The 25,683-nt window shown below is 50.9% G+C and overlaps 1 protein-coding gene across 4 annotated transcripts in view; it reads right to left on the bottom strand.

The window, feature by feature from the left end:
• Window positions 1–6,424: 6,424 nt before the first annotated feature.
• The window catches only part of ESRRB (estrogen related receptor beta), a gene marked incomplete at both ends in the record, with an annotated part of 172,929 nt that continues 153,670 nt past the window's right edge, over window positions 6,425–25,683 (bottom strand). For 3 of the 4 annotated variants that reach the window (XM_079699497.1, XM_079699498.1, XM_079699496.1), the window contains 4 exons: window positions 6,425–6,669; window positions 12,727–12,996; window positions 21,149–21,310; window positions 22,161–22,271. In XM_079699497.1, coding sequence (XP_079555623.1) covers window positions 6,425–6,669; window positions 12,727–12,996; window positions 21,149–21,310; window positions 22,161–22,271 — 788 coding nt within the window. Of the gene's footprint in view, window positions 6,670–12,726; window positions 12,997–21,148; window positions 21,341–22,160; window positions 22,272–25,683 lie in introns of all 4 variants that reach the window. The other variant, XM_079699499.1, reaches the window with a different exon arrangement.

Here is a 25,683-nt window from a genome sequence, read left to right as displayed (position 1 = left end):
AGTCGTCCCCATTTGAGAACTTCTGGTCAAATCAAGTCAAGCAGCTGTTCATGCCTCAGTCCAGTACCCCGCACTGTTTTTGAGAATCAAGGGTGAGGTTAGAGTTTAGGCTAATTTCTCACAGCTGTCAAATAGGGATATAAAACGGTAGTTGCTAAGCCCCTTCTGTTCCCAAAATCTGTGTTTCTAAGATGAATTCTACTTTACTGCCTTAGAGAGAAAGGGCTGCTGTTGGCTGGATGTGAGAAGGAATTCACAGCCGCTGAAGATGGTCAGTGCTAACATCTGCTCTCTAGGGATGCTCTCTCATTCCCTGTTCCCCATTTAGCAGGCCCCACACCTGCTGTCTTCTTGGTGTCTCTTCTGGACTTTCAATAGCTTCTCAAACGTAACACAGTTGATTCCCCACCTCTGGCTCCCAGAGCTGCCTTCTCTGAGTCTTCCCACCTCAGTGGATGACAACCCTAGACTAGTTGTTGGGGCCAAAATCTTTGAAATCCCATATGTCTCCTTTTCCCCCTCACATTCCACATCCAATCTATCAGCAGATCCTAGTGGTTTTGAAACTGATCCAGGACTCAAGCACTTCTTAACCCCTGCTCTTTCCTGACCCCGGTCTAACCCACTGTCACCTTACCTGTGGTCTCCTAATTGGTCTTCCTGCTTCCATCCTTGTCCTTCAATGGCCTGTTATTATTAACACATCAGCCAAAGGCTCCCATTGAGACATGAGATCATAGGACTCCTTTATTCAAAATCTTCCACTTAAAGTGAAAGCCACACTTACTGTGGCCTCAAGCCCCCTTGTGATTTGCCTACTCCCTCTCGTGGTACCAATTCCACTTCAGCCATACTTGTTCCCTGGATGTTCACTGAACGTGCCAGGCATACTCCTACCTCAGGGACTTTGTATGGGCTGATCCCTCTACTTGGAGAATTTTTTCTCCAGACACTCACATGACCCGACTTTTTCAACTGGCTGTTCAATGAAACATTCTCATTGAGGCTGCTCTGACCACTCCTTTAAAAAATTGTTTTTTTAATTAATTAATTTATTTGGCTGCGCCGGGTCTTAGCTGTGGCATGTGGAATCTTTAGTTGCAGCATGCTGGATTTAGTTCCCTGACCAGGGATTGAACCCGGGCCCCCTGCATTGGGAGCATGGAGTCTTAACCACTAGACCACCAGGGAAGTCCCTCCTTTTAAAATTATATCCCAACCCCCCATTCTTGATTCCCCATATCCTGCTTTTTTCCCCTCATGGAACTTATCACATTCTAACAAACTATATAATCTGGTTATTTATTGTGTTGTCTCTTTCTCCCACTAGACTGTGTGCTCCATGAAGATAGAGACTGTGCTTGTTCTCTTTACTGATATAGTCTCTCTGCCCAACAATGCCTGGCACAGGGTAGACCCTCAGTAAATATTTGTTGAATGAATGAATGACCCTCAGTTGTGTTTTTTCCGCTTCCTTTGAAGCTTCAATTCTTTTGCTAACATGAAGGGGGGAATATTTGGAGAATGAATGAAGCGAGATAAAGAAATGGATGAGGGTTAAGTCTTTGAAAAAATGAGCTATTAGCTAGTCTGATCACAATTATCTAGACAAATCAAAGACGTAGTACAGAAAATCCTAAAACAGATAGTCCAATAAAATTTTCTATTTTGATTGCATTATATGATGCTCTGATTGACTCTTTCCTAATTATTTTTTCTTAAGGTAGTAGCATGAATACCAGCTGTGTGTTTGTGTACACACATGTACACATGCACCAGATGTAGGTGAATTGGGAATTTAACTAAAATAATCCACAGACCATGTACCTTCATTCCCACAGTTTATGTATTAAATGCACAAGACTTGCTAGGTATTGAGTTCAAAGACTGCCATGTGGATCTTCTCTTCCAAGAGCTTCAGTAAACTTACAAAGAGCCCACTGAAAGTTGACCAGACCTTGAGTTGTCTAGGTGTGTGGGTTCTGTGGGCATCATGATTGGTTGGTCACCTCCTAGACTTTCAACCTAACCCTTTTTGTGTAGCAGCTAGACTGATGTGTGGGACTGGTCCCACCCCCAGGTGGTCACAGTGGTCCATTAAGGGATAGGCACAAAAGCCATTGGGATTTAGAATGAAGCTCTCAGATATTTTCCATGGTTGTAGGAAGAGATTTTTTTCTGTCTCCCCATGATGCTAAATAAAAATCTGGCAGCCTTCTTGCTACTATGAAAGAGGCTAGTTTGAGGACAAAGCATACAGACAGAAGAGGGCAGAACTGAGAGAATCACAAATGTAGAGCCAGAGCCCTACTGATTTTGTGAACCTCTGGATCAAACCCTGCCTGAAGCCTGATCCACATTTAGACTTCACATATATCCAAGGCAATAAGCCCAGTAAGCCTTATAAGCTGTGGTGTCTTTAACTTGCAACAAAAAAGATCCTGATATAGTCCTCTCGATTTCTTTCAGGCCCTCCCTTCTGCCTCTCACAGGTCCTTAGTGTGTCCTGGTACGACACGTGGGCTTTCTGCACTGCCTGCATCATGTGCGTGCATACACAGATGCATTTCAAAATCCTAAGGCAATGAAATGTTTTTGGTTCACATATACCTGATACTCCATTTCTCTGACGTTAATGAAAATAATAAAGGGCCTCACCATTAATACTAAAAGTCTGAAAAGACATAAAAGTGGTTCTCAGACCTGTATCACACTGCTCAAGTTGCGTTCCTGAGTTTTGCTGCTGAATACACATTTTAATGCTCACTTGAATCCCCAGAGGACTCTGAGGCTGAGCTGGTTCTCCTGACGGTCTCTTCTAGCATCAGCCCGAGACCTGAGGGCAGTGCTGTCCAGGGGACAGCCAGCCAGCAAAGATAATGCGTGAAGAAACTCTCCGATAGGCCGTTCCTTATTTATTAGATTCCAGATACATGGGACCCGGATGGAAGCATCCTAGGGTGTTTGGGAGAACACATACAGAGGTGGAAGTACGTACAGGTGGGTGATGCAATGAGGGACCGCCATTTTAAAAAATATATACATCTTAAGAAGCCATTCCAGCCATATTATCATTATTAGAAAATAAAACAATCTCCACATAGTGCTTTTCTTTGGTGCTCTTCCGTGGGCATGGGCCCCTCTGTCTTCTGGTCACAAGTTTGTCACTACCTCCCCTCGCCACAACCCCCCTCCACCTTCACCAACTGCGCAGGCGGAGGGGAGAGTCTGGAGGGAAGGGAGGCCCCTGACACAGGGGTGGGTGCAGATTCTGGCTCCTCTAAGGCCCTGCCATGGCCTCCCACACAACATCCTACTCTGGTCTTCTTACTCAGTTCTTAAATTGTGCCCTGGGAAATCACTGAAGTTTCCTCTATGCCCAAACTGGGAGCCACTGTCAAGGTTCACATGAGACAAAACCAGTCTAGAATCTTTAGAAAGGGTGGGGACATGGGGACCAAACAAAACCCAGCCAATACCACCTTCTCCATGGTTGGATTTTTTTCATTTTATTTCTTGGTTCATTTCAATGACCTGTATCATGAGAGTACAACTGAGAAGGGCTATTTCCTCTTTACAGGTTTTCCAGGAACAGCGGATTTGCAGGTAAACTTCAGTTTTGCTCTGTTTGGGGGGATGGGGTGTCCTAAACTCTCCTTGCTCCACCGTCTTCCACTAAGTCAGGGCCCCCCCTCTTCCCAGGGAGGTCCCAAAGCTGGCTAGACTTCCAACTAAGAAGTTGGCTCCTAAACTTTTTCTCTGAATGCCAATGGATCCATCAAGTACACACCAGGGCCTTTCCCATTGGACAGAATTCTCATCATTACTGATACATTTCCTGTTGCCATTGACGTTTTTTAAGTGTAAAAGCAGCAGCAGCAGCAGGATCCATCTCATTAGCACCAAGCCATCAGGACCACTGCCTCCTCTTTGCTTTAAAGGGGCTCTGATGCCGGGACACTTGCAGATGTATGTGATCCGGCGAGGCACAGCTGCCCTGTGTACAGAACACCCACCCACCGCAAACCAGTTGTTGCACTGTTAGCCAGAGATGCTTTTTCTAGAAAAGATGGACTGCAAAGGCCAGTTGTGCACAAGTCCCTGCCGCAGCTCACAGCTTGGGTCCTCATGCTTGAGCAGTGACGCTACAGAGAACGGGGTGATGAGGTGCGACTCCTGCCCACCTCCTCGAGCACACAGCACAGTGAGGGGGCTAGGGGAGGCTCCCGCAGAGCAGACCCCAAGTTCTCGCACCGTGCCGTCTCCCTAGTCCAGACTTCATGGCATGGCCCCCGGTGGCTAAGTTAGGCCTGGGTTTTACCCCTGGTCCCTTAGAGGCACCTGTGCATCTGCCCGCCCAGATTGGTGACTGCACAGAGAGCTAGGGCTGAAGCATCCCGGATCATTCCAGTGCTCACTGACAAGTGACTGTGGCCATCCCCACAGGCAAAAGGGAGGGGGGGCACCCTTTGCTGGCCTGTGAAGTCTCTTGGAACCCCTTGACATTTTCTATGTGAAGGTATCTGAGAGCAGCTGCTAGGATTTAGCCAACCCTCCTGCCTGGGGTGACCTCAGCACGTCCCAGCAAAGGCTCAGAAGGAGTGGTGTCTGGGGATGGAGAGGTGGAACCAGCAGTAGCTGCTTCCCTTGGAAAGCTGCGAGGCTGTGGAGGAGGGTGCCTGGCCTCCTGGTCCTGGCGACAGGTGGATGGCATCTGCCTGCCTCTCCAAGTGACGAGAGGTCGGGTTAGAATGTGTGTGGATTCCCCAGGGATGTGCCCCAGTGGGGATGCTCCTATGCCTGCTTTAGAAGGCAGCTGATTGGAAGAAGCTTCTCCATAATGCTCAAATCCCTTCATCCTCGGGAGATCCTCTGAGCGGCCCTCAGCCAACCCCGTGAGCACCACATTGCATGTTCAAGGCTGACCCCGACCTACCACAAGTGGGTGAGAACAAACTTTCATAGCCACTCGCAGAAATGGGTGACCAACTGTCCCCATTTGGGCAGGACTGAGGGGTTTCCTGGGAAATGGACTTTCAGTGCCAGAACCGGTCCTGGGCGAACTGGGGTGGTTGTCACCTTACACAGCAGCCTGGAGGACTGATGGGAAGCCGGAGTGGCTGTCCTGCCAGAAAGCTGGTCTTCTAAGTGCACCCAGGGAGCTACGCTACACCTCCTTAGGCCAAGGATGGCAGGAGCAGCCCCTCTTGTGGCGCTGATTCACCCAGCCCTTGGAATGCAGGCGAGGGGGCTTTGGTACCCACTGCCCCTGGATACCAGGAAAGATCAGGCAGGCTGGTGACCTCCACCGAGCCTCTGTCTTCAGGGTTCCCCCGCCTGCTCATCTCTGCTTCTGGGCCTTTCTGTGCTCGGCAAAGATTGGTTTGGGCCTCTCCCTATCCTGACCCGGTCCTCCCAGGGCTGTCAGAATCAAGTGCCCAGGGTGCCCTCAGACGGGGTCAGGCCCCTGCATCTCCCTCACTTCCCAAGGCCTACCTGCTCTGGACCTGCCCCCGGGGAGTGGGAGAAGCCAGAAGAAGGGGGAGCGCTAGGGAGTGTTGCCTGGACCCTGCTCTTCTCTGAGCCAGCACCATTCCCACCTACGGGCCCTGAAGTCTCGGCTGGCTGAGCCCACTGTGGGAGTGGGCTCTGAGGTAGGGCAGGAAGTAGCAGCAGGACTCCTGGGGGAGAGAGGGGGAGGACAGGCCCTGGGGCCGCGGGGACAGGCAGGCGGGGGGGGGGGGGGGGGGGGGGAGGTGCACCGAGCGGTGGGGTCACCATGGAAACGCACGAGTTCTGGCGGCCACTCTCCTGATGGTGAGCCGGGCCTGGGAGCTTAGAGGAAGGATGGAGGGAGGGAGCCGTCTGGACTGTGGAAGGCGTAGGGCCTCTTGAGGGGCCCCACAGAACCCCAGAGTAGGCAGCACCGCTGCAAGAAAGTAACTGCCCTCTGGGAGAGGGAAACCTCCAGAAGGTACCCCACTTGAGTATGCCAGAGTCCTGGGTGCTAAGCACTGCCCACCCAGGCCATGGACAGAGGACAGGGGGGTCGGGCATGGGGTTAGGAAATGTATTATGTTAGTGCTGCCTCTTGGTGATTTGGCAGGGAGAGGGGGCACTTCCTCGCTGGTCTCCAGCCTCAGGGGAGTCAGCTCTGGCCCAGGCCTCAAGCGTTGCCCGTGGCGGAGGAAAAACATACCAAAGAAAAAGCCAGTTACAGATGAGCCCCGCGCCCTGCCCTCCCATCCCCGTTCCCTACCCCACAGCACCCAGGGCTCTGCACACAGCCAGGGGGCCAGGAGCCCCTTCCTCTGGGACTGCTCGTGGCCATGATACAGGACTTGAATGTTGAGGCTGGTGGCTGTGGAGGTCTCCCCGTCGGTTTGTCTGTCCTTGGGTGGGAGTCGGTCCTTGTGCCAGGCCATCAGACCTTGGCCTCCAGCATCTCCAGGAAGAGTTTGTGCATGGGCACCTTGCCTTGCAGTTTGATGCTGTAGAAGTGCTGCACGGCCTTGGCAGCTGTCTGCCGAAGCAGGGGCAGCGTCAGCAGCAACTTGCCCGTCCTCCGCGGCTCCTCGTGGCGCTGGCTCAGCTCGTAGTCCTGCAGCGCCTCATGCAGCAGGTCCTGCAGCTTCTGGACCGCCTCCAGATCCTCGATGTACATGGAATCTGTGGACACAAGGCAGAGCATCAGCGGGCGTGGCCGGAGAGCACTGCCCTGGGCGTGGGGGCCATGCCGGGGTCCTTGATCTCTGCTTTGGAGCCTTCCAAATCCTCGCTTTACAGAGAGAGAAACCCAGGCTCAGAGAGGTTAAGTTGCCAGTCTGAAGTCACAGAGGCCAATGACAGAGCTGTGGTTCACACCCAAGGAGAGATCTGGATCCATGGAGGACTTTTCTTGAGAACCCACCAAGAGGTGGCAGTGGAGACCCTGAAGGACTGAAACACGAGCAGACCTGTCATTGTCCTGGAGGTGCCAGGTGGACTCTGGACCCAAACTGGTGGAATTGTAATCTTGCGTCCCTCACCTGCTAGCTCTGTGACTTTAGGCAAGTTATTTAATTTCTCTGTGCCACATTGTCCTAATTTTGGAAAAGAGATAATAGCCATACCTACACCTCAAGAGGTTAAGTGAGTTAATATAGATCAAGGGCTTAAAACAGTACTTGTCACAAAATAAGTGCCCAGCTAGTGGTATCATCATCACCATCACCACCACCACCACCAGCATCATCATCATTAACACCATCACCATCATCATCTTATCACCACCATCATCACCTTCATCATCATCACCATCGCCACCATCATAACCGTGATGATCATCATCATGATTTTTTTTTTTTTTTTTTTTTGCGGTACGCAGGCCTCTCACTGTTGTGGCCTCTCCCATTGCGGAGCACAGGTTCTGGACGTGCAGGCTCAGCGGCCATGGCTCACGGGCCTAGCCGCTCCGCAGCATGTGGGATCTTCCCGGACCGGGGCACGAACCCGTGTCCCCTGCATTGGCAGGCGGACTCTCAACCACTGCGCCACCAGGGAAGCCCCATCATCATGATTATTATTGTTACTGCTTCCACTAGGCACCAGCTCAAGTCTTCAGTGCATTCACTAACCTTACAAAATAGCTGTCACAGTATACATACACAGATAAAGGGGCTGATCTCTGTGTCTGGGTGCCCTGTGGTGGGGGATATGGGGGGACTAAGATAGCATGGCTGGACACATGGAGCACAGTGATGGGAGATGCTCTTGGGAGTTCTACAGAATCCTGGGGAGGGCTTTGGACTCAGGCCATGAACTTCAAATGAAATTTACCTAAATCCCAGAGGGGCAGGGAGGTGCCTGCTGACAGCTGGGTCTGAGCAGACGCAAAGTAGAACCGACTTCAAGGCCTTCGGGAAAATAACCAGCCCTCTTCTGAGGTGCCTTAAAGATATCGAGCCACCACCCTGAACTGCAGCCCCCAGGGCCTGCCAAAGGTGGGAGGGTAAGGGTGCATGTGAATCAAGGGAACTTGAAGTTGTGGTGGGTTGGTGGGTTGTCAAGGCGGGTGGGTTGTCAAGGAAGACTGGGCAAATTTCCTGAAGTCTTCAAAAAAAGCAGGGCAGGGCTTCCCTGGTGGCGCAGTGGTTGGGAGTCCGCCTGCTGATGCAGGGGACACGGGTTCGTGCCCCGGTCCTGGAGGATCCCATCTGCCATGGAGTGGCTGGGCCCGTGAGCCATGGCCGCTGGGCCTGCGGGTTCGGAGCCTGCGCGTCCAGAGCCTGTGCTCCGTGGCGGAAGAGGCCACAACAGTGAGAGGCCCGCATACTACAAAAAAAAAAAAAAAAGCAGGGCAATTCCTTTGCATGCTGGGTTGGTTTAGATACCAGACTGCCAAGGGCAGTTGTACCAACTGGCTAACCCCAGTAATTCCCTCTGACATTTTGGATCCATACTCAGCCCATGCCTCCAAGGGTCCTGTCTCTTTTTCTTAGGAGAATAGCAGTAGAATGAGGTGGATAAGACTCTGGAGTCTCAGATGCTGTGTGACTTTGGCCAAGTTACTTAGGCTCTCTGAGATTGTTTCCTGTCTGTGAAATGGAACAGATGAGAGTGCCTACCTCACAGGGTAGTGGTGAGGGGTAAATGAACTAGCACGTCATCAGGCACCAATAAATGTTGTTATTATCATTACTGTGAAAACTCAGACTGCGGGAGAGTGCTCTTGCAGGGCCGGCCCCATACCTAAGACTCCTCCACATTTTTCTGCTCCTTGTTACCAAGGTGGTGAGGACTCTTCCTTTGCCAGCTGGGGATGAAGCGTGGCTCCATTCCTACACTCTTGGCTGATTCCAGAGCGTGCAGCCAAGATGCACTAGTCCCTGTAAGGCTGGGACCTGGCCATCCAGATTCCTTGCTTCCTGCCGGTTTCCTCTCCCCACCACCCCACGCTCCCCAAGGAGGCCAAAATTGGCAGCTGCCTTCGACCAAAAATGAAATAAAATAACATTGGAAGATTAATTCCTTTGCAATCTATCAGCGAGTCTGTATCGATGGCATTGATAAACTGTTAATTACAAAATCAATGGCTATGAATTTTTTCTGCTGTCAGGGAGCCTTGGAGAGGCCGGGAGGTGGGGTGAAAGACAGCCAGCAGGCTCCAAGGGGGTGTGGTTTGGGGCCAAAGCCTCTGACCTGCTACTGCCCACTCAGCCTCCGCAGTGGCACCCGTGGTGGCCCTCGGGGCTGCCACCAGCACCACTCCAGTGATCTCCTAGCCCCTGTCTCTCCTCCAGCTAACACACTGTCTGCCTGGGTGACTGTCCTACCTCGCTGCTGGGGATAGGTCGCTCCTCCACAACCTTTCACGGCTCCTTATACTGACCCTATTCCACCCCACTCCCTTCAGAGTCCTGGAGCCTCTGCTCTGACACCAACAGCTCTTCTAGCCTAACCTCCAAACAAACAGCCCTGTTCTTTCTCTGTTTCCTGCCTGCATCTGATCGCTCCATGATGCAGCCAAGGCCTGAGGCATCACAAACTCCTCTTTTTCCACTTGGAGCTCTTGAATCTGCACAGAGCTGCAGGATGGCCTGGTAAATGCCACTGGGGCAAGAAGTCCAGGTCCCTGGCACTTTGTCTCTCATGGCAAAGCACCTACTCAGGCAAAGCTTGATGCTAGCGGCAGCTCCTGACGGGCTCCGTCAGTCCTCAGGTGTTTTGTATTTGTAGGTGTGTATGTCTGTGTGTGCGCATGTGCATGTGTGCATGTCTGTATGTATTGAGATCTAAGGCCAGAGCAGCTGGCAGAGCTAAGGAGTCCTCTGAAAGCTTGGCGTTGAGGAGTGGGTGGAGGCGACAGCTGAGTGGCCTCCTACCTCCTCACGTTCCTCTCCTGGCCCGGGCAAGCGTGCGCCCCGGGTCTCGTGAGAAGTGGTCAGGAGAGTCCAACATCCAGGAGGTGCCCTCCAGGGTCTGGGCAGCCTTGCTGCATCTCGCTGTGTTTGCCCTGTGTCCTCTGATTTCACTGGTCCCCTCTCCTCCTCGGCCCACCCAAACCCTCAGCCCCTCTACAACCGCTGATGACAATGTTTCCCTTGGAATAGGAGAGCACAGGGAACTGTGACGGTGTGAAACTATCCTGCATGATATGTGATGATGGAGATTTGTCGTTGTGCATTTGTCAAAACTGATAGAACCGGACAACACAAAGAGTAAGCTCTGAAGGCAACTGTAGACTTTTGTTAATAATAATGTATCAGTATTGGCTCATTGGGCTTCCCTGCTGGCGCAGTGGTTAAGAATCCACCTGCCACTGCAGGGGACATGGGTTTGAGCCTTGGTCTGGGAAGATCACACATGCCGCAGAGCAACTAAGCCCGTGTGCCACAACTACCGAAGCCCACGCGCCTAGAGCCCGTGCTCCGCAACAAGAGAAGCCACTGCAGTGAGAAGCCCGCGCGCCACGACAAAGAGTAGCCTCTGCTCGCTGCAGCTAGAGAAAGCCAGTGTGCAGCAATGAAGACCCAATGCAGCCAAAAATAAATAAATAAATGAAACTAAAAAAAAAAAAGTCGTCAGATTAAAAAAAAATTGGCTCATTAATTGCAACAAATTACCACACTAACGCAAGATGTTAATGGGAATTGTGTACAGGTGCTGGGGAATGAAGGTGGGATGGTGTATGGAACTCTATATACTATCTGCTCAGTTATTCTGTCAATCTGAAACTGTACCAAAAAGAAACCAACAGCATTAGCATTCTCTAACAGACTACATTACAATTTTGGAATCAAGGTGTGTGTAAATGGTCTCTACAGAAGTATGTAAAATGTTTAACTCTTATTTTGCATTAGTTTTTTAATGAAAAGGATTTGAACTAAAAAAAAAAAAAAAGCTTCCTTCTGTCTATCAGGTCACATTCCCTGGAAGCAGAGCCTGAGATGGGGGTTCGGGTGCATGGGATTTGTGGCGAGCGTGCTTTCAGGAGAACGGAAGGTGAGGAGGCGGGATAGGGCAAGGGCGGGGCAAGCACGTAAGGATGCATGCAGCCTGGCTCGCACCTGATCCCACTCCAGGAGTCCAGCCTTTGTTTCCCCTGTGTGGGTCCGCTTTTGGCTGAAGGTGCGAAGGGGGTGGGGGGGTTGGATACGTAACCCTCCAAGCAAGGCAGGTGAGGGTAGGTCTCTGGCGAAGGGGGCAGTTGTGTGCTATCAGCAGCAAAATTCAGCAGCTGGGGCACGGATGCACTCACCCAGTAAAGGGGGTCTGAGTGGGGCAGTGACAGCATCCCCTGTATTCTCTGTGAAGCCATTTGTTAGGGGACCAACTGTCTCAGTTTTACAGGGATTGAGGTTTCCCAGGACATGGAACTTCCAGTGAAAGTGTGACAGCATTAAGCAAACTGGCTGGTTCCCCTATTTGTACTGTCTCCGTCTGGAGCCAGCTCTCTCTCTTCCATACACTGATAACACTTGTTTTCTCTAATATTAATAATAATGATAACAATTAATATTTACTGAACATTTCCTCTAGGCCAGGCACTGGGCTAAGCACGTTATCTTCAGTCAGTCATTTAAAAAAGTGCTTGGAGGAGGGATGGGGACATCCCCACATTACACACAGGACCGAGCTACGGAAGGTTGCCAACTTGCCCAAGGTCACACTGCTACTAAGTATCAGAGCTAGAATTTGAACTTGGGTCCACTTTGAACTTGACTGAGATCTGAGCAATTGACTACTGCATGCGCCCAGCAGCAGAATTATGTGTCTGCGTGCCTGACACTCTCTATTTAGGACAGGGACCCTGCCTTTCTCCTTCTTCTGCAATCCCCACCACAACCCCTGCACCTGGCCTGGTACCTGCAGAGTGTGGACACAGGTTACATTCAAGCTCACTTACCTGAGTTACCAATGCCCGGCCTCTCCCCAGATAGTCTAGCTAGAAGTTGGTGGGCGCTAAAAGAAATGGAGTGAAGCCTCCTTTTTAATGCCAGGAAAGTTTTCTCTCTTGGGTCTGAGCAATTTGAGTGGGAGATTCAAGGAGTGTGTATAAGCTTGGAGTTGATTTTGGAATCAGAGGACCTTGGTTTGGGTCCTAGCTCTGTCTGACACTCTTTAACTGTGTGACCCTGGGCAATTTGCTTCACCTTTCCAAGCCCCAGTTTCCCCATTTGTAAAATGGGGTTAAAATAATAACTTTGTTCATAGAGTTGATTGTAAGATGAAATCTGTTCATGGCTAATTGATTTAACAGACTGAGTCCTTATTATATGCCAGGCATATTGTAAGCATAATTATATATAAATAAATCCCTTCCATAGTCTTCTAGGATGGAGTCTTCTTCTGGACTGTTTGTTGTTCCCATTTTACTGATGAAGAAACTGAGGCACAGAGTGAAGTGAGGCACAGACTTGCCCAAGTGGCAGGAGCAGGATTTGACTCTTAGCAACTTTCCTCTAAAATCCGTGCCCTTAACCTTGTGCTGATCTTCATGGCAAGGGCCTAGCAGAATGCCCTGCAAATCAAGGCCTTAGGAAATACTCAACCAATGCCAGCCTTCATCACCATCTCTTCAACTCCAGGCCACCCCTTGCACAATCTTTGGTGACAAGAAGCTCTGGCATCTTCACACCATTCTTGCCCCTTACAGAGGTCCTGCTCACAGGCCCCAGAGCTGTGCTCCCCAGGCCCCGGAAGGCCTCTTGGAGCTCCCCCTGAACGCCCCACACCCGCCCATACCTGAGTTGGCCAGGGCCAGGGCCTTGAGCGTCACAAACTCCTCCTTCTCCACCTTGAGCTTCTTGTACCTGCGCACCAGCTGGAGGATGGCCCGGTAGAGCTCCAGCAGCCCCGCGAGGCGGGAATTCTCCTCGTCCATGATGTAATCCTCAGCGTACACCAGCTTGTCTTCGTAGGGCAGCGAGCGGTACACGATGCCCAGGATGAGGATCTCCATCCAGGCACTCTGCAGCAGACTCATCTGGTCCCCCAGAGAGAGGTTGGAGAAGCCTGCAGGAAGAGGGGGCAAGCAGGGCAGCAGAGGTCAGGTGGGCAGGCCACCTGGGGCTGGTGGGGAACCTCTGGATCCTGCCTCTCCCTTTTATCTGCTGGTCTCATTGTCCTTCCCTTGGTGAATGAGTCAGACATGGAATTCATGGAGAAGACTTAACAAAACAAGAGCTGCGTCAATGTTGACAGTTGTTATTATCATTATTATTGTTAGTTCTACGGTATTTTTCGAATGTGCAGAGAGGCTTTTTGATCAATTAAATGCATTTGTAATTTAAGGAGTTATTGAATTCATAGTAGAATCAGGAGGTGGCAGTATAGGGTGCCCTCCACTCAGAGGAGTTTCCATATCCCCCTCTCTGCTCAGTGCAGGGGAGGCTTTAGTGCTTTAGAGCGACGCCTGACCTCAATACAGAGTCTCAGCTGTGCCGAGACCCAGGGGCCCAACCAGGAACGAGGAGGAATCAGCTGTTCCCAGCCAGTGACCACAGCCTGGGGCTGCTAAGAGCTCAAGAGCGCCCAGGGTCAGGGGGCACTTTCTCACAGGCAGCCTGTCCTCCCAGAGGTCAGACCCCCACTGGCCTGGCCATCACTCTCCACCTAACAATGACCCCAGCAGTCCTGTATTCTGTGAGCTTGGATCATGGGCGTTTCCCCCTCCCTACTAGCAAGGAGGCTGAGTTCAGAGTGAAAGAAGGATGAGGCAGGGGCAGCTCCAGAATCACGACACTGTCTTGTTCAGTGTGCTCTGGAGATTGCCTGGGCTTGAACCCCGATCTGCGTTTACTACCTGTAGGCTGACCTTGAAGAGCTGTGCTACTTCCCCAAACCTCAGCTTCCTCATCTATGAAATGGGTATAATAGCAGTGCCTGCTTCAGAGAGTCACTGTGAGGTCTAAATGAGACCATGATTACAAAACATACATTTACTGAGCTCTTACTCATGAGAATGACACCCTGGAACTGTAGTATATATGCACTTAACTTAGGTAAAGTCAATGAACATCTTGATTTAAGAGAAAGAAAAAAAAAAAAAGGAAGGAAGGAAGGTGGGAAGCAGGGAGGGAGGAGGAGAGTTGATTTTTAAATATCTTGGTCACTAAACACAAGGCAGTAACTTCAACCAGAAACTCAGTGATGGGTTCCAAGACTGACCACACCAGATGTACCAAAAAGGAAAGGTATCCACAAAGCCATTGCACTACGCACCCGTCACGGACAACGGAAATTAAGGGAGCTCCACGGGTAATTTTGCTTATGTAGGGCTCTTTACTTGCTGACCTAGAACCTAACCCCACTTAGATGCAGTGTTCTGACTCGGGGTGCAGTGAAGATGAAAAGAGATGGCCGTGGGAAGCACCTAACACCTCCCCCTGCACACAGCTGGTGCTCAGTACACGTGAACGAGGAAGGTAGTGATGGCTGTAGCTGTTACTATTACTGTTGTTGTTGTTGTTGTTAGCATGCTATTGACCTGATTCTTCTCCCCCGCCCCTAGACTGGAGGCCGGGGGCGGTCCCGAGCCTCTGGATTGGCCCATCCCTCTGGGTTTTCTTGGAGTCTATTCCACCCTCATCTGCTGTCCTCTGTCTCTAAAAGCCACTGTCCCTCCCTGTTTTCCAACCAGCGCAACAACCAGTGTCCAACTGTAAGGGGCATCCAGGGGAGGAAGCCCCGCTTCACTCAGCAGGTACCCCTTTCCCAGGAAACACCCTTTTTAGTCTGACTATCACAGTTCGCAGGCCGATCTGTACACCCGGACCTGGGATCACCACCCGGCTGCTGGCATCCCCGGGTGATCGCCCACAGAGCTGGAGCGATTATACTGCCGACACGGGTGAGCGTGGATTGATGCGCCTTCTCGGGGGAGAGGCTGTGGCACAGAGGGGTCAGGTGCTCGTGTGTTGTCATCCAGATCCCAGAGTGGGAGCGGGTGTGGGCTGCCCGTGGTGGCGGGGAGAGCCGGGTGGTAATGAAAGATAGATAGAAATGGACATCCAATTTCCCTTATCGGGCCTCTGAGCAGGAGAGGCCTGGGGCGACATTAATTAACAGATACCAATCAGCCAGCACGGGGTGTGTGTGTACGTAGGGACGTGTGGGACTGCACTGGGGGTGCGGGTCTGAAGGCAGACAGACTGGGAGGGAAGATGTAGGAGGTGGACGGGGCAAAATTAATAGACAATTGAATTGGAAGGTGGCAGAGAGGGAGGGTGAGGTAGGAGCTAGGCTTCTGGAAACGAAAGACAAAAGATTCACGAGAGGCTCACGGCTAGAAGGACATGAGCAACACGCTCTACCCCCTTGTTCACGCCCCACATACTTTCTGAGCACCTACTAAGTGCCAGGCCCTGTGCTAGGCACCTGGGACAGAATGGCCAGCTGGAACCAGAGCCGATCCCTGCCTTCAAGAGCTCAGTCAAGAGGGAAAGCCACACCCCAAGTTACGGCGTGTCCCCATGAGGTTACAGCTGTAAGAAGAGCTCCAGTGAGATGAAGGGCTGAGAACATGCAACGGGGGAATTTGGCCCAAATGAGAGAGTCCGGGGGACTCTGCAGAAGAGGAGACTTTGGGGCTGAGCTCTGAAGGGCGAGGTGGAGCCCTGAAGGGGTGTGTCTGCACGGACCGCTGTCATTCCTGTGCCCCGGGCTCCCGGGAGTACGGGCACCAAGCTGCTCAGCTTCCGAGCCCCACTGCCAAGCGCCCAGCCTGGTGCAAAGGGGCCCCACAAACATTCCTGGCACAGAGGTGAGAACGGACAGGTGCCACCAGGCCTCGACTCCTGGGTGACGAGAAGATGGGCCAGAAGAACATAGTTGGACCCTCTTAGTCCTCTAGACATGAGCCCGGATTTAGCTGCCTTTGCTTATCATGCCTGAGTCAGAGGCAGGCCTACAGGGCAGGTCGGTGGCAGAGGGTGCGGTGGAGGGGGGGATGGAGCACCTTGGGGATGTGGGACCACCACCTGAGGGTGTCCTGAGGCCTGTGTGCACACCCCTCGCTAGGCTGGTTTGAGAAGTGACTCAGCCCCTGACTCTTCTCTTCTTCCTTGAGCTTCTTCAGAGGATCTAGAAATAGCTTTGAAAATCCAGGTGCACACCCCAAAGTGCTGCACAGCAGATAGAGGCTGCTTGGTTTTGTGCAAGGTCAGGGGGGAAATATTGGATATTTTCTAATATTTGAAATAGCTCAAATATTTTCTGATGTTTGACAAAAGAAACACAAGAAGGAAAAATGAGAAATAAAAATTATCTCTAGGAGAAAGGAGGCGGAGGGGATGGGGATGGAGGTGAGAGTTCTACCTACGCGTTTCTGTCTAGTTTTGGCTTTTGAACCTGTCCGTGTTGAAGAAGTGACATTAAATCAAGCATAACATAAAAGGCATTCTCCCTTCAACCTAGCAATCTCACTGCTAGGAATTTCTCCTAGAAAGAAAAGTATGTGTAAACATACAAAGATAAATGTGAAAAGGCTGTTTGTTAGATCTGTTTGTAACGACCCAAAGCAGGCGACAACCTAAATGTAACCAATGTACTATATGTACTTATTATATAAATGTAATAAAATGTAATTATTAGCTAGGTGAATGGAACAGTAGAAGCCACTAGAGAGGATAAGGAAGAACCATGAATGTGGATGTAGAAAGATACTCACAGCCCAAGAAAGATGTTAACTGTTAAGGGCACAGATGCCAGAGCCAGCCTGTCTGTTGGAATCTTAGCTCTGCTGACCACTGGCTGTGACCCTGGGCACATTTTCTGTGCCCCAGTTTCCTCATCTGTAAAATGGGAATAATAATAGTACTTACCTCATTGGGTTGTTTGGATTAAATGAGCTAACGTGTGGACCGCTTAGAACACGGCTTAGCATATAGTAAATGCTACTATTTCATATAACTAAATGCAAAAAGCAGAGTGTAAAGCAGTGTTATAGTATGAACGATCACAGGGAGGGCACACACACACAGTGGCTACACACATACACAGATTCCCAGAGTGAGGCTTAAGAAAGATGGGTATTTGGAACACATCACTCCCAACCCCTGCCACATCTTTACTTGAAGCACATATTCTTTCTTTTATTAAACCCAAACAAAGGAGCTGAAGCACTCCTCCCTGCCCTTCAGCAATGCACCCTTCACTTCTGCGTTCCTGGGCTGGGCTGGGTCTCCTCCATCAGCTGATCAGCAATTCTGGGGCAGAGGGGCTGCTGGGAGAGGCTATGTGTGGCCCGTGCCCCTGGGGCTCTCCCAGCTGGCTGCCTACTCCCACCTCTCCCACCTTGAGCTCTGCTGCCCCCGGAAAGTTGCTTTATCTGCACCAACTGATCTAATAACATTCAGGCTCTTCCCAAGCCCCCATCCCCCAGTGATTTGACAGCATGAGCTTCTAGAATTTAAAAAAAAAAAAAGAGCACATAATTTGTGGCAAGTGGAGTTCATAATCTGTTAATTTATTATCGTTTCTGTCGACCTGGAGGGCCATTAGCAGAGGTAATAAAGGGAGATGTAATTATAGGATCTGAGGCCACTCCAGACACAGCTGCTGTCACTCGGCAGCCCATATTTCATCGGCCGCTGGTGTTCTTCTCTCCCCAGTGTGAGCCAGACGGTGGCTTCCTGGTAGCAGGGTCTCTGAGGGACCCTCCGCTAGGAGGCCTCTGGCGGGGGCGGTCCCCTGGAGAGGCCGTGCACATGTCAGCCTGGGCTGGGCAGGGCCAGCTGGAGGAGGCTGTCCTGGCTGGGGCACCCTCGGGGCTGCCTGGGCTGGGAGGATAACACCTAATAACATCTGCAGGCTGCAATTCATCAAGTGATACCCACTGCCTGTGAATGTTTGTTGCCTCTTGTTCTAATCTCTCGCTCATGGGCAATAAGAGGTGGACACTCTAAAGACTTGGGCTTGTTCTCTGGGCAGCCCAATACTTGGAAAATTCAACTCAAGGGAAAAGCCTATGTTGGGGTGGGCAACTTCAGGCTGACTCAAACAAAAGAGTGCCTGCTGTTCTGGGGGAATCACAAGCAGCCCCAGCTTTCCCACGGAACTCACCCTTGCAAAAGTATCCTGTGTGTTCAGTAATATGGGGAAAAGGGAGGGGAGTGCTGGGAATGAGTTCATGCTCAAATGAGCCTTCCTTCCGGCTAAGCTGGCCACTCAGTGCCCGCATGAATATGTCCGCTTCTGTGCACAGCACTTAATGTCCTTCTGGACTTTTCCTCCATGGCCACTTGCCCATCAATCCTGAAGGCCTAACTCCTGTTCTACTCTCTCCCCCGAAGCCTGTGGCATCCCTCCTGCCTCTGCTCTCCATCTTGTGGTTCTTCCTGCTGCATTCTAACTAAGCATCTGCCTTCTCACGTGTGAGATACAGGAGGTGGGAAATGGGTGGGTAGAGAGGAAACAAGATTGGCCGTGGGGGGATAACTGTTGAAGCAGGGTAATGGGGAGGTTCATCATACTCTTTGGTCTACCTTTGTTTGAAATTTTCCATGAAAAAAGTTTTGTTTTGTTTTGACTTTTAATTATCTAACCTATTCCCAAATGAGACCCTTAGGGCAGCAATTAATCTAATTCTTTAGATGGGCCACAACTCCTAGCAAGAGAGTTTACATACAGTTATTGCTCAATAAATGCATGCAAAAGCAAGTAAGAAGCACCCTCTTTGTGCCAGGCTCTGGATTAGACGATACTGAGGCATGAAATGTGGTATCCTGTGCTTAATTTAGGGCAGCGGCTTGGGCTCCTCTCTAGAGCTCTAACCTGAGCCGTCTAAAGAAGCCAAGCCAGTCCTTCTGTCTGTCCAGGGACCAAGATGGACAGTTGCCGACAGAAGCCCCAGGGTGGGGCCCTAGCTTGTATCATCCCCACTCAACCTGCCCTCTTTCTCATGCTCTTTCTCATTCTCTGACCAGGTCTTCAGATAAGTTTTCCATCTAATCTGAGATGGGATTAAGTCAATTAGTTTAACTATATCAGGCACTTGATTATGTCATCACCCTTAATATGAGGTTTACATGCAGTAGCAGGAGACCCTATTAATTAATTTTACCTTAAACTCTAGAAGGTCAGGCCCAAATAATTCAGCATGCAAATGTATGCAAAATGGCAAATTAGCATTTGAGACAGACAAATGAGCCCCTATGTTTATTTTATTTTTTAAGCAAAAAGAATTCAGCTTTGGACAAGGAGAAATGATGATGTGAAAGGAGGCTTTTAATACCATTAGCAACGACAACGACCACGGTCACAGTCTCCGCCATTTATCAGGTGCCCACTCTGTGCGGGGCCTGGGCTAAGCGAGCCAGGTCCTCCCAGCAACCCAGTGAGGGAGGCTCTACTACTCACAGGTGGGGACCCTGACGCACAGAAAAATGAAGCACCTCGCACAGAGCCAGTAAGGACAGAGCTGGGATGAGAGGCCAGGTCTGCCTGAATCCAAAGTCTGTGCCCTCAGCAACCATTCTGCTCTGCCCACTGCCCTCTTGGTTGGGCAGAGATGGGAGGTGGGGCTGGGAGATGAGAAGGAAAATGGGTACAAGGGAGGCACTGCCTCCTGGTTCTACTCTATCCCCTGGGGGTTACTGTGGGCACGAGGTGGTAGAAGAAGCAGGCAGTGACCCACGGGCCCGCCAGGAGCCACTCCTGAGCCGTGGCTGCAATGCAGCCTGGAAGGGGAGTGTGTGATGGGAAGGGGGTGTGTGCAGGGGGAGCTGTGCCTAACTTGGCCCTGGGTTAGTGGAGCAATCCAGGCTGAGGTGTCTTAAGCAGTGGCCTGACCCCACAATGGTGCTGAATCAGCGCAGGGCAGATTCAAAAACTACTGAGTGTGTAATCCCAAGAGGCTGAGCTCCTTAGTAAGGGCGCTCCAGCCCAGATCCCCAGGGAGCCCACCCGTGAGTCAGGGAGTCCCTGTGGAAGGAATTCTAGGCTTCCTGCCAGCTAAGTGACACCAGCACCCCCTCTGAGCTGTTGTCCACAGGAAGGCTCCTTCCTGTAAGCTGCGCCCATAACATCTTATATAAGGACTTTCTGACTTGCCCCAATCAACTGTGGGCCTTGGCATCTAAAGTTTCGGACACCTTTGCTACATAACCATGCATGCTGTATTCATCTTTCAGAGCCTGTGGCAAACACAAAAAGGATCTAAAGACAGGAAGATAAACTGTCCCACATTACAAAGTTAGGAAGAATCTGAGTCCATGGTAGGTCACTGCCAGAGACGAACAGGATGTCTCCCCGACACTATAAGCCAAGCTGTTAGAACCGCAAAGGAATAAACTGCACAGACTCTAGAAAGCCCCCCAAGAAGGGTGTAATGCAGAATATGTGGGTATCGGAGTCTACAAAAAGAAATTAAAAATCAGCTCCCTCCCTTTATCCAAAATGAAAAAGACTGAAAGAGGGGTTTGGGGCCACATGCAATGAAGAGAAGTCCAGATCACCCAAAACACATTTGTAACATGTACTTTTCATGCCAGAAATGATCTTAAAATCATAGAATCCAAACTAAGAGACAGGCCTCCCTTAAGATCAGGCAAATGGCAAGGGTGAGCATGCAGCTGACATTAGGATGTGCCAGAGCATCATACACATGCTCGCATTTCATCCCCACATCAAAGCCCATGAAGGAGGTACTGCTGGTACTTCCTGTTTGCAGAGAGGTCGGGTGACCTGCCTTGGGTTACACAGCTAGTAAGTTGCAGACCCAGAACCTGAATCCCAGTCTGATTCCAAAGTGCATATTCTTAACCACTCCACTTCACCTGCCTCTACTAGGACACTAGAGAGTCAATCCTTCTTCTGTGTTGTTTTCCAGTATATTGCCAAGAAGATTTAGGATAAAACCCCGTTCTTTGGCCTTTAAGGATTCAAAGAAACTGCTCTGATTATTACCTATTGTAGAAGCAATCATACCCCTGCTAGAATGATAATCCGTTCTGAAGAGCCCCCAGCAGTTCAGGAACATCACTGGACCTTCCAAACAACGGCTCACCTCCAATCCCACAAAGAGAGAAAGGAGGCCAGAGAAAAATAGTCTTGCCAAGATTCCATAGGGCTCCTGGGTCACGGGCTCCCATGCATCAGAACCAGAGCCACGGGGGAGCGGCTGTGAGCCTCTGACTACACTCTCCCCCAGTCCTATGGGACTCACCTGGGATGTGCTTGGCCCAGCCAATAATGACCACGAGCTCCCTGTCTGCCAGATCACAGAGCGTGGTCAGAGCCTTGATGTCGCCCTCCGGCATGCCAGGGGGTGGCATGGCGTAGAGTTTGTCTGGCTCAGCCACCAGCAGGTAGGAGACGATTTTAGTCACTGCAACAACAAAAGGGAGAATGTAAATGCCTGGGAAAAGAGGAAAGGGGCCAAGGTGGAACCTGAGATGGCTCAGGAAGAAAAGTCGGGTTCCGAGGAGCCCCAGAAGCTCAAACATGGCTAAAAACCCCCCTCCATTCCTCCCTCCCTCCCTCGCTTCCTTCCTTTCCTCCCTCCCTCTTTCTTTCTCTTTCTTTCTTTCTCTTTCTTTCTTCTTTCTTTCTTTCTTTCTTTCCTTCTATTTTATTGGTGATAGTTGATTTACGATGTGTTAATTTCTGCTATACAGCAAAGTGACTCAGTTATACACATATACATTCTTTTTAATATTCTTTTCCATTATGGTTTATCCCAGAACATTGACTATAGTTCCCTGTGCTATACAGTAGGACCTTGGTGTCCATCCATTCTCTATGTAATAGTCTGCATCTGCTAACTCCAAACTCCCAGTCCTTCCCTTCCCTACCACCCTCCTCTCTTTCTGACTCCACAGAGTTGCTGGCAGTGATGATTTGGGCTCTTGGGAAATATCCCAACAAGGGAAGTTGCCTGGTGAATTCTCTTGAGATGAATGTGATTCGAGTGGGAGGTGAGGGGACAGGTTCTGGATGCTGGGCTCGTGCCTTCTTAGGATCATGCTGCATTTGGAGCTACATTCTGTAAATGCCAAAGGAAAGGTCTTCTGAATGAAGCCTGAAGTACCCGATACCAATGCCAGACACTGATGCCCCTCCCCGTGACCCTCAGTGCCCCATAACCCAGAAGTGTGAAGATGGCATTTCCCCAAAGGGACGCCAGATGTTCCAGGAACAGATGCTGGCAAGAGGGGCAAGGACTGCCCTGCACTCACATGGCTTTTTAGCAGGAGGAGAAATCTGTAAGCTCAGGTACGGGCTGCTCTCTGAGTCCAGCCGTCGCTTGTATTTCTGGCGGCCTCCACGCACTCGGTCAAGGCGCACACCTTTTGGGGAAGAAAGGGAGAAAGTCTCAGAGTTGTTCAACATCACCAGGGGTGTTAGCGCTGACTTTGGAATTTCAGCAATGGCTAAGTCTTCAGGGCTACATCCCGACGGCTTTTTTTTACAGCTGCCACATGGCCAGCCTCAGGCCAGGTGATTGAACAATCCTAAGATAATTGTCTTCACAGTAATGGCCCATCCGGGTTGCCCTAGGCCTGGTCCTGCCTCTCTGGAGTCAACATCCTCCTGAAATCCATCCCAAGCAACCTTCAGCTCTTGAGTCTTTCTGTCTCCAAAAGACAAAGCACAACAAACACACTCCTCCGACGGCTGGGGAAAGAAGACACACCATTTTAGATGTGCTGTGAATCCAGGCAGGACTGAGTTAGCTTACCAAGAGAGGAAAGGAATCCCTGCCATGGGCGGCCCCTCCAAAGAGCTATAACAAAGATTTGCAAACTTCTCACATAAAAAGCATCTAGGGGCTTCCCTGGTGGCGCAGTGGTTGAGAGTCCGCCTGCCGATGCAGGGGACACGGGTTCGTGCCCCAGTCCGGGAAGATCCCACATGCCGCGGAGCGGCTGGGCCTGTGAGCCATGGCCGCTGAGCCTGCGCGTCCGGAGCCTGTGCTCCGCAACGGGGGAGGCCACAACAGTGAGAGGCCCGCGTACCACAAAAAAAAAAAAAAAAAAAAAAAAGCATCTAGATTGGCACTCGTTACAAATGTCAATTTCTGGATCCCTCCCTCAGAGATTCTAGGATTCAGTTCTGTCTGTCTATACAAATGCCCCACGGGATGAGGATGCTGTTTGTCCTGGCCACACCAGGAACACCAGTGCCCGGAAGGCTCTCAGCAGCAGGTACAAAAGCAGCTGTGGCCATTCCACCCTGACATCCATTTCCAGAGTGAGGCCCTATCCTAGGGAGACACTGGGTCCGTACCACCTTCAAGAGTCCTGCCCACCCACAGCTCCTGCTGTCTGGACAGAGCTGTTGGTACCATTTGACAACCCAACCAGCAGGCAGGGCGGACAGGACCTCCAGGGGGTTCCTCACCCAAGGCTACAGAAGCCTGTGTGTGGCCACCAACCTATGTGACCTGACATGAAAAGATGGATGGGACCCATCGACTGAGCTCCAAGTGAGAACTAACACAGAAAGCAGGGCGGCTCTCCTTTCCTTACCATGAAATGGACCTTGACCTAAACACATAAGAAGTCAGAGACAGAGCCAGAGTCCCCAGAGGGAGCAAGCTCGGTGGCTTCAACTCCTCCTCCTTTCCCCAAAGGTCAACAGCATGATGGGCACAGAGCCCCAGTCAGTTGATCTTCGGGGCCCTGTCTTTCCCCGGCACTTCCTCCTGCCGGTCCTACCTTCTTCCATCTTCCTAGCCCACGGGGGTGCTCAGAGGGCCAGGAGGATGCGGTAAGCACACCCAGCCAGGATGCCTGAGGGGACTGTCTTTTGGGGGCCAATCAATGCTCGGCCTTTCATCAGCAGCATCCTTTTTACCCCACAACCTGGCACTTTTGTATTTGATGCTGAACATGGTTGTAGTGAACTTTTTTCCCAACAAAGGGTCTACCCAGCATCCCACCCCTGCTTCCTATTTCAAGGCAATTCCCCTGTTGTGAGTCATCTTACTGGGCAGGGTAGCAGTAGTGCTCTCAGCCGCAGAGGTGTGGGCAGCCCTGGGCCAGACTCTCCTGATTACTGCATCTCCCGTGCCTGGGCTCTCGGGGGCTTCCCTTGGTCCTTGTCTGGCTAAGTGTGGTCCTTGAGCCACCTGACGGGCTTGCAATGAACTCTCCGTCTGCTTCGAGAGTCAGAATGGGTTGCAACTGACCACCTCTATAGTGGGTTCTCTGGGACAAGACACTGAGATAAGGACATGAACGTAGGCAAGTTTATTTTGGAGGCGTTCTCAGGAAGAAAGTCAATAATGACCACAGCTTCCCAGTGGATGTGGCTGTATAATCCACGTCCATCAGCACCTCGGACCTTAAAGGGGCAGCTGAATCCCATCCAGCACAAGACCAAACTCACGTGCTGATGGGACTCTGGCCCACCCCTCCCGGCCCCTTCTGTGAGGGTAGAAGGAGCAGGCACATAAGGGCAGGAAGGAGGACAGTTCCTCCCTTTGCGGAAAAGGTTTTTAGGGAGAAGTTCCCCGTTTGGAAGAGTTTTCTTGACCCCACCCAGTGACACAGCCACAAAGCAGCTCAGCCCTGCCTACTACACCCGAGGCGAGTCAAACCCTCCACCAAGCTTCTCCCCCTGGAAAGCTGGCAAGACCAAGAGTGAAAATGCCAAGCATCAGGCATAAAGGACCGTGAGGACCCCAGTTTCCTGAGCACCTACTATGTGCCAGGGTCTGACTTGGAGTCCAAGATGAGCCCCTTCCCCGCTTCACTGACTTTGTCTGCTAGATGCCAGTCTCATGAGCTTCCCCCTCCCACCCAGGCTGCCTGATCCCAGACAGATGTCAGCAGGAGAGTGAACTGCTCCACAAAAGTAAAAAGAGGTGCCCATCCTTCAGCAAGGCGAGAAGATGGGCAGATGCCACCTCTGTCACAGCATCCATGTGAAATACTCTCTGTCCTGATACAGGGCCTGGCTCTTCATGGGTGTTCAAGAAAGTCTTGACACATACAGGAATGGATATGCCTCCACCCAGGCTGGGTGCTTCTTCCTGGGCTCCAATAACACACCGGGCTTCCCCTAACAACTAGGTGCCCCTTACAGCCAGAGGCTGCTCACCATGCTACTCCAGGGACTGTCGTGGCACCCAATGTGCCATGTGTATGCTTAGAAAATGTGAGCTGTTACTATGATCGCTGTCATCATTATTATTACTCTTCCCCTGTGCTGCATACAGCCCTCTGGTAAGTCACATTGATAATGAAATAATGAGAACGGCCTAACTTATGGAGGACTTTCTGTATGTGCTGCCTTATTTAAGCCACAGCATATAAAGCAGGTGCTATTATCCCCATTTTACAAACGAGAAAAATTGAGACTCACAGAGATTTAGCAATTTGCCCAATAAATGAGCCAATATCCAAGCTCTTTGCCATTCCAGGGTATGACTTCCCAGGGCACAGCAGGTATAAACTCTCTAAATTTTCTCCACCAGATCTTTATAGCACAATGGTCAATAGCTCCAATCAATAAGTGTATCAATTAACAGGTTATTCTGTTTAAAAAAAAAAGTAGCCTGCTGCGTTTGATTATGCACAAATTGATACCCGGTATGAGGTGTGTTTGTTCTCCTTGCCTCCTGTCTGCTTTCCAAGTCCTACTCTGAACACAAACCCAAGTCACTCAAGCCCACAGGATCCAGTGATCAAGGTCCCTTATGAGTTGTGTGGCCTTAGCCAAGCTGGCGCTCGTGGCCTTGGTCTGGGATACAGG

Source organism: Hyperoodon ampullatus (assembly GCF_949752795.1).
Source record: "Hyperoodon ampullatus genome assembly, chromosome: 3".
In the NCBI taxonomy this organism is placed as follows: domain Eukaryota; kingdom Metazoa; phylum Chordata; class Mammalia; order Artiodactyla; family Ziphiidae; genus Hyperoodon; species Hyperoodon ampullatus.
This window is presented reverse-complemented; position numbering and strand designations above follow the sequence as displayed.